The sequence below is a fragment of the Aplysia californica genome, unplaced genomic scaffold (assembly GCF_000002075.1).
Source record: "Aplysia californica isolate F4 #8 unplaced genomic scaffold, AplCal3.0 scaffold00332, whole genome shotgun sequence".
Classification (NCBI taxonomy): domain Eukaryota; kingdom Metazoa; phylum Mollusca; class Gastropoda; order Aplysiida; family Aplysiidae; genus Aplysia; species Aplysia californica.
The window spans coordinates 371,387-384,480 of NW_004797602.1; the positions used below are offsets into that span (position 1 = coordinate 371,387).

At 40.2% G+C, this 13,094-nt stretch overlaps 1 protein-coding gene across 3 annotated transcripts in view; it reads right to left on the reverse strand.

Moving 5' to 3' along the window:
- LOC101855271 (acyl-CoA dehydrogenase family member 10) overlaps positions 1-12,909 on the reverse strand; it is a 43,157-nt gene extending 30,248 nt beyond the window's left edge. Inside the window, exons 1-5 of one of the 3 annotated variants that reach the window (XM_005102613.3) lie at positions 12,731-12,846; positions 7,431-7,625; positions 6,169-6,317; positions 4,790-4,990; positions 3,700-3,858 (exon numbers count right to left, since the gene is read on the reverse strand). In XM_005102613.3, coding sequence (XP_005102670.1) covers positions 3,700-3,858; positions 4,790-4,990; positions 6,169-6,317; positions 7,431-7,625; positions 12,731-12,776 — 750 coding nt within the window. In that variant the 5' untranslated portion in view covers positions 12,777-12,846. Of the gene's footprint in view, positions 1-3,699; positions 3,859-4,789; positions 4,991-6,168; positions 6,318-7,430; positions 7,626-12,730; positions 12,847-12,873 lie in introns of those variants that run through there. The other 2 variants (XM_013084966.1, XM_005102612.3) reach the window with 2 other exon arrangements.
- Between the last annotated feature and the right edge of the window lie 185 nt (positions 12,910-13,094).

The following is a 13,094-nucleotide window of genomic DNA, read 5'->3' on the forward strand; positions in this document are numbered from 1 at the left end:
ATACCATACGCTCTTCTCTCGACCTAGAGCCAAATGGAAATTTGGAATTTTCAGAATTTACTGGACAAATATTAGATTCTTTTAGTCCAGTTACAAATAGTGATATTTTAAATTGTATTAATGGGTCAACCATAAAAACATGCGACCTTGACCCAATGCCTGCTCATGTACTCAAAACCTGTATTGATATTGTACTACCTCACATTACTCAGATAGTGAATATGTCACTTGCCACAGGCACTGTACCAAATACTTTCAAACAAGCTATTGTAAAACCTTTATTGAAAAAGCCTGAAAAATGAATTAAAAAACTATCAACCAGTTTCGAATTTGCAATTTGTCTAAAAAATTCTAGAGAAGATTGTTTTAAGTCAAGTTTTGGCTCACATGAAAAAAAATGGTATTGAGGAAATTTACCAATCTGCCTATAAAACTCATCATAGTACCGAAACGGCGCTTTTCAAAATAAGTAACGTCTGATTTATTGGATTCCGTTGATAGCAAAAACATCTGTCTTTTAACTCTTTTAGATCTGTCTGCAGCTTTTGACACAATTGACCATTTTATTTTACTCACAAGGCTTGAGCGCTCATTTGGCTTTTCAGGTACTGTGCTTTCATGGTTTAGTTATATTTACGAGAAAGAGTTGAATCAGAGCAAATTAAAAATAGCTTTTCAAAGCAGGTCAGACTCGATTATGGAGTTCCACAAGGGTCCGTTCTTGGACCAGTGCTCTTTACGCTATATGCACAGCCCTTAGCAAGCATTTTACAAAATCATGGATTGAATTATCATTTTTATGCCGATGATTCCCAAATGTATGTTAATGGCACCATTCAAGATCTGCCAAACATGATTTCTATCACTAAACAATGTTTTTATGAAATTAAAAAGTGGATGACAGTAAACAAATTGAAACTAAATGAAGAAAAGACAGACATCGTTCTTATAAATAATCCACAATTAAATAAAGATCTGGAAAATGTCAACTTGATTTATATGGGCATATGACATCTAGTAAAGAAGTTGTCAAGAATCTCAGTGCATATATTGACCACCACTTATCAATTTGTTCGTTTGTAGGATCTCCGTCCAAATCCCTTTATTTTCAGTTGAGAAGGATAGGCCTAGTTCGAAAGTACTTAAACGAAGAGACCACAAAAACATTGGTAGCATCTCTTATCCTATCTAGATTAGACTATTGTAACTCACTCCTAGCAGTTCTGAACAACAAATATTTGAATTGTTTACAAATCATTCAAAACAATGCAGCTAGACTGATAGCAAGATCTAAAAAACGAGACCATGTCACTCCACTAATAAAGAACTACATTGGCTCCCTGTAAAAGAAAGAATAATATTCAAAATCTGAGTCATGTGTTTCAAACGTGTAAATAAAACTGCTCCTTTTTATCTATAAGAACGTATCTGTATATAAGCCAAGGAGAAACCAAAGATCATCAAACGATAACACCCTACTTGTGACACCCGTAAAATCATACAAATCATATGGTGAGAGATCTTTCTCATATCTTGGTCCATTTATGTGGAACAGATTACCCATGGAACTAAGACAAACAAGAACACATGATAGCTTCAAAAGACATTTAACGCATTTTCTGTTCCTGCAAGCCTATCCTTCATAAGCTTTTAGTGTAAAAAAAAATATAGCTGTTCTGTGTCTATGTCTGAATGAAAATAGTCTGTGTGTGTATGTGTGTGTGTGTGTGTGTGCGTGTGTGTGTGTGTGTGTGCGTGTGTGTGTGTGTGTGTGTGTGTGTGTGTGTGTGTGTGTGTGTGTGTGTGCGCGCGCATGCATAAATATTGTATGAGAAGAAAGGAAGTTGTAAGAAAGGTTTTGAAAATGGGTATTCCAAAGTAAAGCGCATTGAGCTACTTTATTGGAAATGCGCTATATAAATGTTAAATGTTATCATTATTATTATAATTTGTACAGGTGATTGTCTTGGACGGGTGGCTGTTAGGGCTGGTTCGATAGTACATTCATATAATTATTTGTCATCTTAGTCAAGTGACCAGCGGCCACCTATGAGGCAGGGCTAACCAGTCATGCTGAAGGACACATCCTAGTAGGCACACATTTACATGAAGTTTCCTGAACACTTACTCAGGGATTTTTTTTGCTTTTTTGTTGTGTTAAAAAGTTTTTTAAAGCACTTGCAACAACACTTAGATCATATAAGTGCCAAAAATTAGAGGTATTACAAGAGAGTACAAAAAAGAAGGAGAGATAAGGATGATAGATGTCTGATATGAAAAAAGGAGCAAATCATACCAGAGCACCTGTCAACACTGGGATTACGTGAAAATAACAGAAAATTTATGAATTTGTATTTGCAGATAAAAAGGCAGTTAATAGACACAACTAATATGGGATTAAACAAACAGCAATTGCTGAGAATAATAACTGTATTTCTTACCCAATTTCTAAGAAAATAATGAAAATAACCTAACACCCCCCACCCACCGGAAAAAATGGCATCCCTGCTCACTGTTTCATTCCATGAGCCTGTGTACGTTATGCACAACCAACCATTGGGCATCAAGTGAAATCTTTCATTTACATTTCTCTCTCTCTCTCTCTCTCTCTCTCTCTCTCTCTCTCTCTCTCCCTCTCTCTCACACACACACACACACACACACACACAAACACACACACACACACTCTCTCAATCATTCAATCATCTATTTCTTACTGACAGTCTCTATACCCTTCTCTTGCTTCCGCCTTTACTCCTTTACCCCATGTCTCTCTCTCTCTCTCTCTCTCTCTCCCTCTCCCCCTCTCTCTCTCTCATTACTTCATTAAATCCCCTTCCATTTCGTTCTCTTGCCATGATTTCTTCTGAATTTCCAAGTCAGTTTAGTTTTTAGTAGAGGTTTTACGGCGCTCGCAACTGCATAAGGTCATATGAGCGCCAAAAGATTAGAGGGGTTACAAGAGAGTAGCAAATATGAAAACGAAGAAGGGGAGATAAGGACGATAGATGTTTGATAGGAAAGAAGAAGAAAACCACACCAGAGCACCCGTCAACCACCCACATTTCCATGTCAAAAGGTATTACATGTCAAAACAAGTTTAAACGCTACACTCATTGTGACATTCACCATGTGCAAGAGAAATCCCAGGAGAAACACAGACATTCATTAATAAAATATTTCTCAATATGGGAATCAAACTCACTGCTCTTAAAGGCAATGGGTAAGAGCCTTATATAACCATATCACAGATGCTTGTACTTATTCTGATTTTTTTTTTTTATAGTAGAGGGTTTTACGGTGCTCGCAACTGCATAAGGTCATATGATGCCAAGGGGTGGGTGTCAACAGGGAATCAGACTTATTCTGCTCACCTCTCTAGCTTCAACAGCACAAGGTCTACTTCGACTATCAAGGCACCCTGGAAATAGCAGGTCACAAGAGAGTGACAAATATACAAAAGAAGTAGAAGAAAATGACAATAGTAAGGATTAAGAAAGAAAAAGCAGCAGTTCCCTGTTGTAGAACAGGCACAGTTATGAGCGTGACATGAATCAGCCCATTTACAATTCAACAGTGCTTGAACGATAAAGGTCCCCCCTTTGGGAATGGCCTAAAGACACTACAGTCAGTGGCACTGCGCCAGGGGGTGACTTATTCTGAGTCGGGCTGCACCGTTAAACTTCAACAAAAGCTGACCTTGATTGTGTGCATCCCCATAGCCTGAGCTGGCTTGAGGTTGTGTCCCAAATCGTCTAAAAAGACTGCCTCATTGGCATTGACATGTAGTTCCTGTACACATCGGCTGTACATGTTCGTATGAGGTTTGCGATAGCCAAGAACACAGGACTGTACAACCTGAGAGAAAAAAAAAATGAATGCATAAAGCGTCCGTGTGTAGATGAGCATGTATATTCATGAGGGTAAATACATACATATGTGCAAGTGTTATGTGCATGTATTTGAGTCCATTTGTATGCATGGACTGCATGGCTTTTAAGGAAAAAGAGAAGACAGGGAGGGCAGGAGAGAAAGAGACACAGAGAAAGAGAGTTTGCTTACTGATGATAGCAAATTGCCTGTAGGCTGTTCATGTTCTAAACACACAAAGCAAAAAATTTTCGGAGCAAGAGAAAAACTGTTTCATTCTTTTAAAAAATTGTACCCAAAACAACTTTTCTGGCTTTTTTCATCATTAAAAATCTGAATTTCTATCAAATGTTTCTCGAACACATGCAACCCATACCATTGATTATATAACTTCAATAAAATGTGTTTTTGTGATAGCTTCATCAATGTCAATTTGTTTTACATGATTTCATTAAATTTGCCTGTGAAACAAACTTTGAAAAACTTTCATGTTACTTCATTAAGAAAAATATGGCAAGCTTTATGTAAAGAAGTGTTTCCAAATTCAACCACTGACTCACATTAACTTTCATATATTTCCGGTTTAATAATGGGCTTCAGCTGGGTTCATTCCAAGTTTCTCCATTTCCTTGTGAGCATTAAATCAGGATAAGAAAAACACATTAAAACATTTGAAAAAATAACTTTTCCCCCCCTTCTCTTCCAAGTCATTAAGAAAAACCTACAGCTGAATTTGTCCAAGATGGCCACTCTGTGTCAAGGAGAATAGTGATTGTCTTGGTCAGGTGGAGGTCTTAAACAGTGTCATAATATCACCTGTCACCTAAAAAACCACCAGGGGGGTGGCAAATGGTCATTTGTACAAGTGATTGTCTTGACCAGGTGGCCGTTAGAGCTGGTTCAGCTGTTTTTCTCTTACCACATCGAAGAGTGACTGATCCACAGGTAGCAGTGTCTTTGTTTTCAGCTCGTCGACAAACCAGTTGTTGGTCAGTAAAGCCGTCTTCATGCCATGTGCTTTGACACCCCTGACAGCATTCACCATAACAGGGAAGGCGTGGCCCTCCTCAGATTTGCTCATCCACGCAATGAGAAGACTGGTGTCGATTTCTTTTCCAACCTTCGGTATTACAAAGTTGAAAATCAGATGAGAAAAAGTACATTGATGGCTAGAAGCAAAACTCCACCAAATGTTATTTTGCATTTGTCAGAGTCTTGTACCTAGCTGTCGATATGACCTCAAACCCTTTATCTCAAAACATAAGTCAAATGCAACCTTTAAGTGTCTGCAAAAAAGTTTTGTTTCAAAACAGACTCTGTATGTATGATGCTGGAAATTTATCGCTGTGGATATAATAAAATATTGACGCAACTTGATTTCTGTCAGAGGTAAAGGGTTCATAGTTTGAATTCTTGGAGGTGACAACAATAAAAATGTTAAGTACCATCACTATATGAAATAGACAAGAATTCTAAATCTCAGTAATTATAATGTGAGTGGATGACCAGGGACGAAAGGATGATGATCCCATTTGCCGAAGAAATGTGTTAAATGAAAGATTTGTCACATTAAAACCAAGAAAGAGTAAGCTAGAAGTTATGAAGTCTAAAAAGGAGAATATTTAAGGAGCACAGTAGAGTACAACGAGATGATTGAGTTATTTTGGAGCCTAAGTCCAGTCCTGAGCATACTGCACACACATCTTCCAAGTTTTTTCTTCCCCAGAATAGTGGCATAGCAGTGGACCCGATGAATTTACCTTACAGATCGGATTTGGTCAGCAGGCCGTACTTAGTGACCCCTACTTAACATGAACTGTAACATTTTTCTTTGTTTCATCTTGTTCGTCTTGAAGACTGGTGTTTTGCATGGCTCAAAGTACAACCAAACCTGTCTTAGTGGTCACCTCTATACAGCAGTCAATTGTACTACAAGCTACTGTTCCCTATAATTTTGACCAGATCAATGCAACCACGGTCAGTCATTTTCATGACAAGTCACCCTCAAAACCTGCTTATAAGGGTCACCTGCTACAAAAGTTTTCTGCCACCCTGTTCTCAGAGTGTGAAAAATTTCATTCAGTGCAACGAAGCTCTTATGATTGATAACAATTTTGACGGAAATGAAATAGAAAGATACTCAAATTTCAGATTTTAAACAGTTGGCTTTGTCAGTAAATGACTACAACACAGTTCCTGTCCATGGCGGCCACTTGTCTATGATGGTTACTTTTCTCTGTGATTTAGAGTGACCATTATGGACAGGTTCAGAGTATAGGCAATAACACGAGTGCTTACCTCTTTGGATAGCTCTCGGCTGAAGATATCAGAAAACTCTGACAGTGTCAGTTTTCCACTTTCCAGCTGTGACCAAGCCCCATCCATGCCACCAGCAACAATGAATTTAGACACAGTTCCGCTACTGAGGCCTGTACTTTTTTCAAAATCTGTGAAACAATTCCCAATATATGTTATAGGTCTATAACATTCATAAGAAGACACATAATTTTTATTTTAAAAAAGTGAAAATGAGAAAAATCTGAGAGTTGTTTTCGTCAGAATCCTTGCCACATAACACACAATCTCATGGGCACATTCCCCCTCAACATGTCTGATATTGCAAACTTTGCTCCTACATAACAACATCATGAAGAAGAAAACTGCAGTCTGTGGTTTCCTGCAAGTGTGGGAGTAAACAGTTGAGCCACTGTAAATCGCACGACAAACCCTGATAGAACAAAATGAAAAGTAGAAAAATACAATACCTTTGTCATATGAAATGCCACTAGACCATGTTATGAAGAAAAAACTCAAAGGCAAGATACAGGGCACCTGGGCTAACGATGGACAACTACTAAAGTGCAGTGACAGTGATAACATCGTGACATGGACTGGCCTTAATATTATGTCAAAATACACAAGAGCAGCTAGGGATCATAGATGATGGCGGGTCATTACAAGTCAACCTCTGAGCTAAAGATGACACCTCCAGATATAAAAGTTTATTAAGTACATCATAAGGGTCAAATGTAGTGCTAAAACAGCAAAACAAAGGACAACTTGAGGATAACCGGAACAAGAAACAATTCAAGAAATATAAAGAAAGCAAATCATGTCTGACTACTACCGTAACACTTTTGTAGAAATGAACATCAGAACCATTATCAATTCATTTGAGGCACCATAGAAAGCCACATTGTCATCATCACTCAGTCACAATTGAACAACATATTTGCATTTGGCATGATCCGGCGAGAGAAAGCGTAGATATTATATATATCTGGTGTCAACTGCAAGTAAGACAGTCATTAATATATTTAATAACTGCAAGGCCAAACTATGCAAAACTTAAAGTACAGATTCAATAAACACATAAAGGAAGTCAGCTGGTTAGTATTCGAGCGCTTAATCAGCTGTACGTTTCCCGGGGGACCATGAATGTTTCTGAGTAGGTCTGCTGGGGTAATAATAGAGTTGTAAAAGTGCATTGAGCATGTTATAGAACATGGATGCGCAATAAAAATGAAATCAGTCTTAAGTGTAAAGAATGACTGCTCTACCTTTGAATAACTGGAACGGAGAGGGCACTACAACTCCTCCCATGTCAAATATCACAGCTTTGGGTTTCGGAGACGACGAGTCACTGGAAGAACATCTCACTGTGGCCAGGGCAGGCATAGCCCTGTGGTCAACCTTGTAGCGACTCATAGCTCTGAATGCTTTCAACATTCTGTGAGTGATTTCGTCAGGGGAACCTAAAGCAAAACCCAATTAAATATAGTATAAATTAGTGTATGTGAAATTATTGATTACCTATGCTCCAAAAGTTTTTGTTAAGTTTTAAAGTTCAGATTAACGAACCACAAGTTAGTAAGGCAAGCAGAAGTAACCTTTTCTAAGACAGAGAAAATTAAGCAATATGACCAGCTACTGTTGAGGATAAAAGTGGTTGTCTTAGACAGGGAGACATATTGAACTGTGATATTATATATTTTTTAAACAAGGAAGAAATGGGATGTGATTGGTCGTACAGGTGATTGTCTTAGACAGGTGGCCATTTGAACAGGTTCAATCGTAGAATAAATTACTTATGAGAAATGATTGATTACCAACCTGTGTGTTTAAGTTTCTGTTAAGTTTTAAAGCTTAGATTTTTACAACAAACCACAATTTGGTACAGCGAGAACAGGTAATCAATAAAAAGCATCAGGCCTATTACTGTTTACAAAGCCTAGCAAATAAGGTGAAACGTGTGGAATTTCTTCTCCACATTTTTCGCTTAAATATTGCCAGCCATCACACCGCACCTCAACATCCTCAATCCAAGGACAGCAACGACCAGTAAGTAGCTATTCAATGTGCACGTGCATAAATTGCATTATAGCAACTGAATGTTTTTCAAAAAGTAATTAAAATCTTAAAAGGGGTAGATAAAAGCAACCTAAGTGAAGGTAAAGTAAGGATATTTCACACCCAATTCAGTGAGATCAATTTTTTCATTTTAAAAAGAAAGATAAAAAAGCAACATTAATAACAATAGGCTCAAAAAAATGAAATTTAAAATAGTGTGATGCTTTGGCCCTGGTCATTCTTGAAGTCTTATTAGCCAGGAAATGAGTATGCCAGTATAGTACGTAGGCCTGTAGAGTTAAGCGTGCAGATAAAATGAGTTACTTATTCAAAAATTCGAGCCCTATGGAAATAGATACATCAAGCTACATGGTGATCTTTTTACAATTTATAATTATAAAATAATAAAAGTAAGGCATGTTATACTTTAAATAATTATAAGAGTAAGGAACTAATAGAGAATCTACAAACTTGAACCGAGTGTCAATTTTTGGCACTTTTTCGGTAGTTTCTAACCCCTAATTATTATTCGCCTTTTCCTGTTTCGGATAGGCCTAATATAATCGAGTTAAAATTTAATTAGGCCTGATATCGGCCTAGATCGAATATTTGCAGAGATTTCAACATATGAATCTCCATTATTACTCTTTTAGTACTAGATTCTATAATGAACGAAAATTACTTGAACTAAACACTTTTTTGCACAACAGTATGGAACATAGTTCACTTTCCAACTTGGCAATAATGTTATCAAAGAATGGTTGGCCACATTGTACTTCCACTTCCGACCAAAACAAAAATGGCGACAGTGTCCGCCAGTCAATTTCCCAGACGCACTTAACATTGCAATTAAACAACACTAGGCCTAGGTGTAGTGTTTAATTATGTTATTTTGACAAACCTCTATCTTGTATTTTTACCTAGATATAGAGTCTAGATCTACTCGAATAGTAAACCGAGCTCAATTTTGTGAATTTCGAATAAAAAAGGCCAAAATAGGGTGGGCTGGAACTACCGTAAAAGTGCCCTATTTTGGGCCACAAAATTAAACGCGTGCCTAACGGAGGCCATTTTAAAAGAAGCCAAACAAAGTATCCCTAAGGGCGCTCGTAAACTTACTAAACCCTTCTGGAATGAAGAAGTGGACAAACTGATAGAAGAAAAAGTGCAATTAAGGAAAAAAGCCATGGCAACCAAAACACGAGAAGATGTTGAAAACTACCAGGAGGCGTCTAAAAGAACCACATCCCGCCTAAACGAGATGAAGCGCAACTTTACTTCAGAGATGTCCCTCTCGACTGACCCTCAACAAGTCTTCTAGGTCATAAATGCCATCTCAGGCAAGAAAAACCCCTCCACTGGCAGTGCACTCACAGAAAACAATAAAACCCCAAAATGGGATAGAAGCAAGGCTGAAGCCTTTTGCCGTGAATACGCCTCAGTCAGCCACCTAAAACTCAACAAGGCAGACAAATGTCGGCACTACCAGCTTAATGAAAAGCTTAAACTTCTTCCTATTGACCAGAACACAGGCTATGATTCTCTCCTCACCATGGCTGAACTGACAGTTTGTATAGGAAAGCTGAAAAACGGCAGATCTCCCGGGCTTGATGGTGTAACCAATGAGATGATCAAGCACCTCAGACCCATCGCAACCTCTGCCCTGCTCCATCTTTTCAACCTTTCATGGGAAATGGTCATTGTCCCAAACAGCTGGTGACATGCCAAAAATCATACCAATACCCAAGAAGAATAAGCCTGCAGACAAGATTGGGTCCTACCGCCCCATCAGTCTCACCAGCTGCCTTGCTAAGCTGATGGAGACCCCCGTCAAGTCCCACCTGATGTACTTTCAGGAGAGCAACAACTTGCTGAGCAACAATCAATCGGGCTTTCACAAGTTAAGGTCTACTGAAGACCAAGTCCTGTGCCTAACGCAACACATCTCAGACGGGTTCGAGGCTCGTCCCAAAAAGCAATGAACTGTGCTAGGGCTCGTGGACTTCTCGTGAGTCTTCGACAAGGTATGGGGCACGAGGTTAATAGAGAAGATGATTGAGAAATCTACTCCCAGCCACATCACCCAATGGATAGGTTCGTTCCTCAGGGACAGATACGCCTGCATCGAGCACGGCAACGCAACAAGCAGGTTCGCCGTTTCGAGCAGGGCAGCGTCCTGTCCCCCACCCTGTTCCTTGTCTTCATTGATGATATTAAAGCCTGAAACCGTGAAGACGGGACTCTATGCAGATGACTATACTATATACGCCACCTACAAAGACATAAATCAGGCTGAAAACAGTGTCCAAGCTGCCATAAACTCACTTGAGCAGTGGGCTAAGCAAAACAAGATGGAGATCAGTATGGAGAAAACAGAGTGCACCCTCTTCACCACCAGCACTCACGTGGCCAAGCAAAAACCAGCACTCTCGCTCAAAGGCTCCCCCCAACACTTTCAACTCCAACCCCACCTTACTTGGGGTCACACTTGATCCTACTCTATCCTCCAATGCACACATCCAAAACCTTGAGCTAAAACTGTCAAGCAGACTTCGACCATTGAAAGCCCTTACAGGCACCACCTGGGGTGCCTCAAGGGAATGCATACAGCCAATATATTATACTACTTGTCAGTCAGCTATCGACTATTGTGCCTCTGCCTACATGCCTTTTGTCAAACCCTCCAACCTGCAGAAACTGGAAAGAAAGCAGAAGGAAGCAGCAAGAATCATCACAGGCTGCCCAAAGGATACTCGTGCGGACAGCCTCCTCATCGAAGCAGACATTCTATCACTAAGGAAAGGCATAGAGCTGATGCCTTGACTGCTATTTCACTCGAGAAGTCCATGCGTCTGCCTGCAACGAACTGACACAGAACCTCTGCAACAAAATCAGTGCCCACACGGACAGGCAAGTCAAACTGGAGAAAGCATGCACAGAACCTTGTAGCCGAACTGGATACGTACCCATGTGAGGAGCTGGTTGTTTTACCCCCCACACAACCGTGGAAGGCTGAATCATGCAACGCGACTTTTAGCACCGATCTTGTCGTCGACTGCAAGCGTGCTAATGAACCAGCTGTCAGGAAAGCAACAGCAAAGGCTACCTTTCGATCGCTCCCCCTGCCCGATGTAGAATTCTGGACTGACAGTTCATCTAAACACGGTACCGAGTATGGAGGCAGTGGAATACTGATCAAGACCGGTGAAAGTGAACTCGACCAACGTGTACCCGCGGGCCGGTATTGTTCCAGCTACAGGGCCAAGCTAGTAGCTCTCGACACAGCACTGGGCAAGCTCATTTCACTACGTACAGCAGCAGACAGCCTTTCGAACAGTGTACGCATCCATGTATTACACTGATTCCAGGTCAGCAGTCATGCGCCTCTCATACGGCCCTACTAACCAATTGGAAAAGGTGGTGTACTCAATCTGGCAGCATCTGCACACCCTCTGTCAACACTCCGAATGTTCCATCCACTTACAGAGAATTCCAGGCCACGCTGGACTGGCTGGGAACGAGGAAGTTGACAGCATCGCCAAAGAAGCAACAGCCCTTACCCAGATAGACACGCCAATCGATTTCTTGACAGCAAAAGCCATCATCAACCGGTCGACCCGCGCAAAGCGGAAGAAAGAGGCAAAGCCCAATAAACTGCAGTTTGCTCAGCTGCCATCATACCAGCTTGAGGCCTCGCTCAGACGAAAAGACCGCCGCCTTCTCTCCCAAAAGAGAACTGGTGGAAAATTGCCCAAGCTAAAATCATATCTCCACAAAATTGCGCAAGCATACAACCCAGATCCGTCCTGTCGAGCCTGCAAGGAGGAAGACGCAACTATAATATGGACCATGTGTTCCTGAGATGTCCCGCCAACTATCGTGCCAGAACCCGTCTGCTGGGTACATTTCAGTGGCCCACTTTCAGCACTTTTTAAGGACCCCCAGGCAAGTGTTGAGTTCCTGCTTGCTGTCGGCATCACTGACTGTTTATGATGCCACAGCGCCAGAAGAAAGAGAGAGAGAGAGAAGGGGATTAGTAGACACACTAATTTCACTTTCAAGGGACCCTTTCAAGTCTTCTGGTTTTAGAGTCCGCTCAAGTCTAGACCTAGTAGTTGCAAATTAATGCCTTTCTTATAGATCTACTAGAAGTCTAGATCTAGATCTAGATCTATGTTATTCTCCGTTTCAGTATCATATTAAAAGTTAGTGAAGTGTACACTTATAATATGCACGTATGAGTGCTAGTCAGAAGATGATGCACACTAAAATACTAAATCCAGCCATCAATCACTTATTAAGTAGATCTAGAGATTTAGATTTAGATCTAGAGCCTAGATCTAATTCTAGATATCTAGATCTAGAATCTACTACTGCAGTAGCCTACTGATTACAAAAAGTAAGCAAGTAGGCCACGGAACAGGCTGGCGGTCAAATTCTATAACAGTTTACAGTTCCATCTTAGCTTTTTTTGTCAAGACGTCTAACAAACTGATTAGCAACTTTGTACCGTCTCGACACTGCATTTCGTCAAATTTATAATACTCGTTCAGCATGTATCAGAATAGTCCAACAGACTCCCTATCATGGAAATGGACTTTGATAAAGCACTTATAAAGCAGAAATAGCAGACAAGACAATGTAACAACTTACTTTGGACCCTGTTTCGACGCAAACACTGCGAGGTCAAAGGTCAGCTGTGCTATGACGGCTTGTCATACTTTCGCAGAATAAAAGAAATATAATCAACTATAATTAATTTTTTTAAGTTCCGAGGACAACTCAGCCAACTCGCATCGCATACATAATGAATGTGTGTGTGTGTGTGTGTGTGTGTGTGTGTGTGTGTGTGTGTGTGTGTGTGTGTGTGTGTT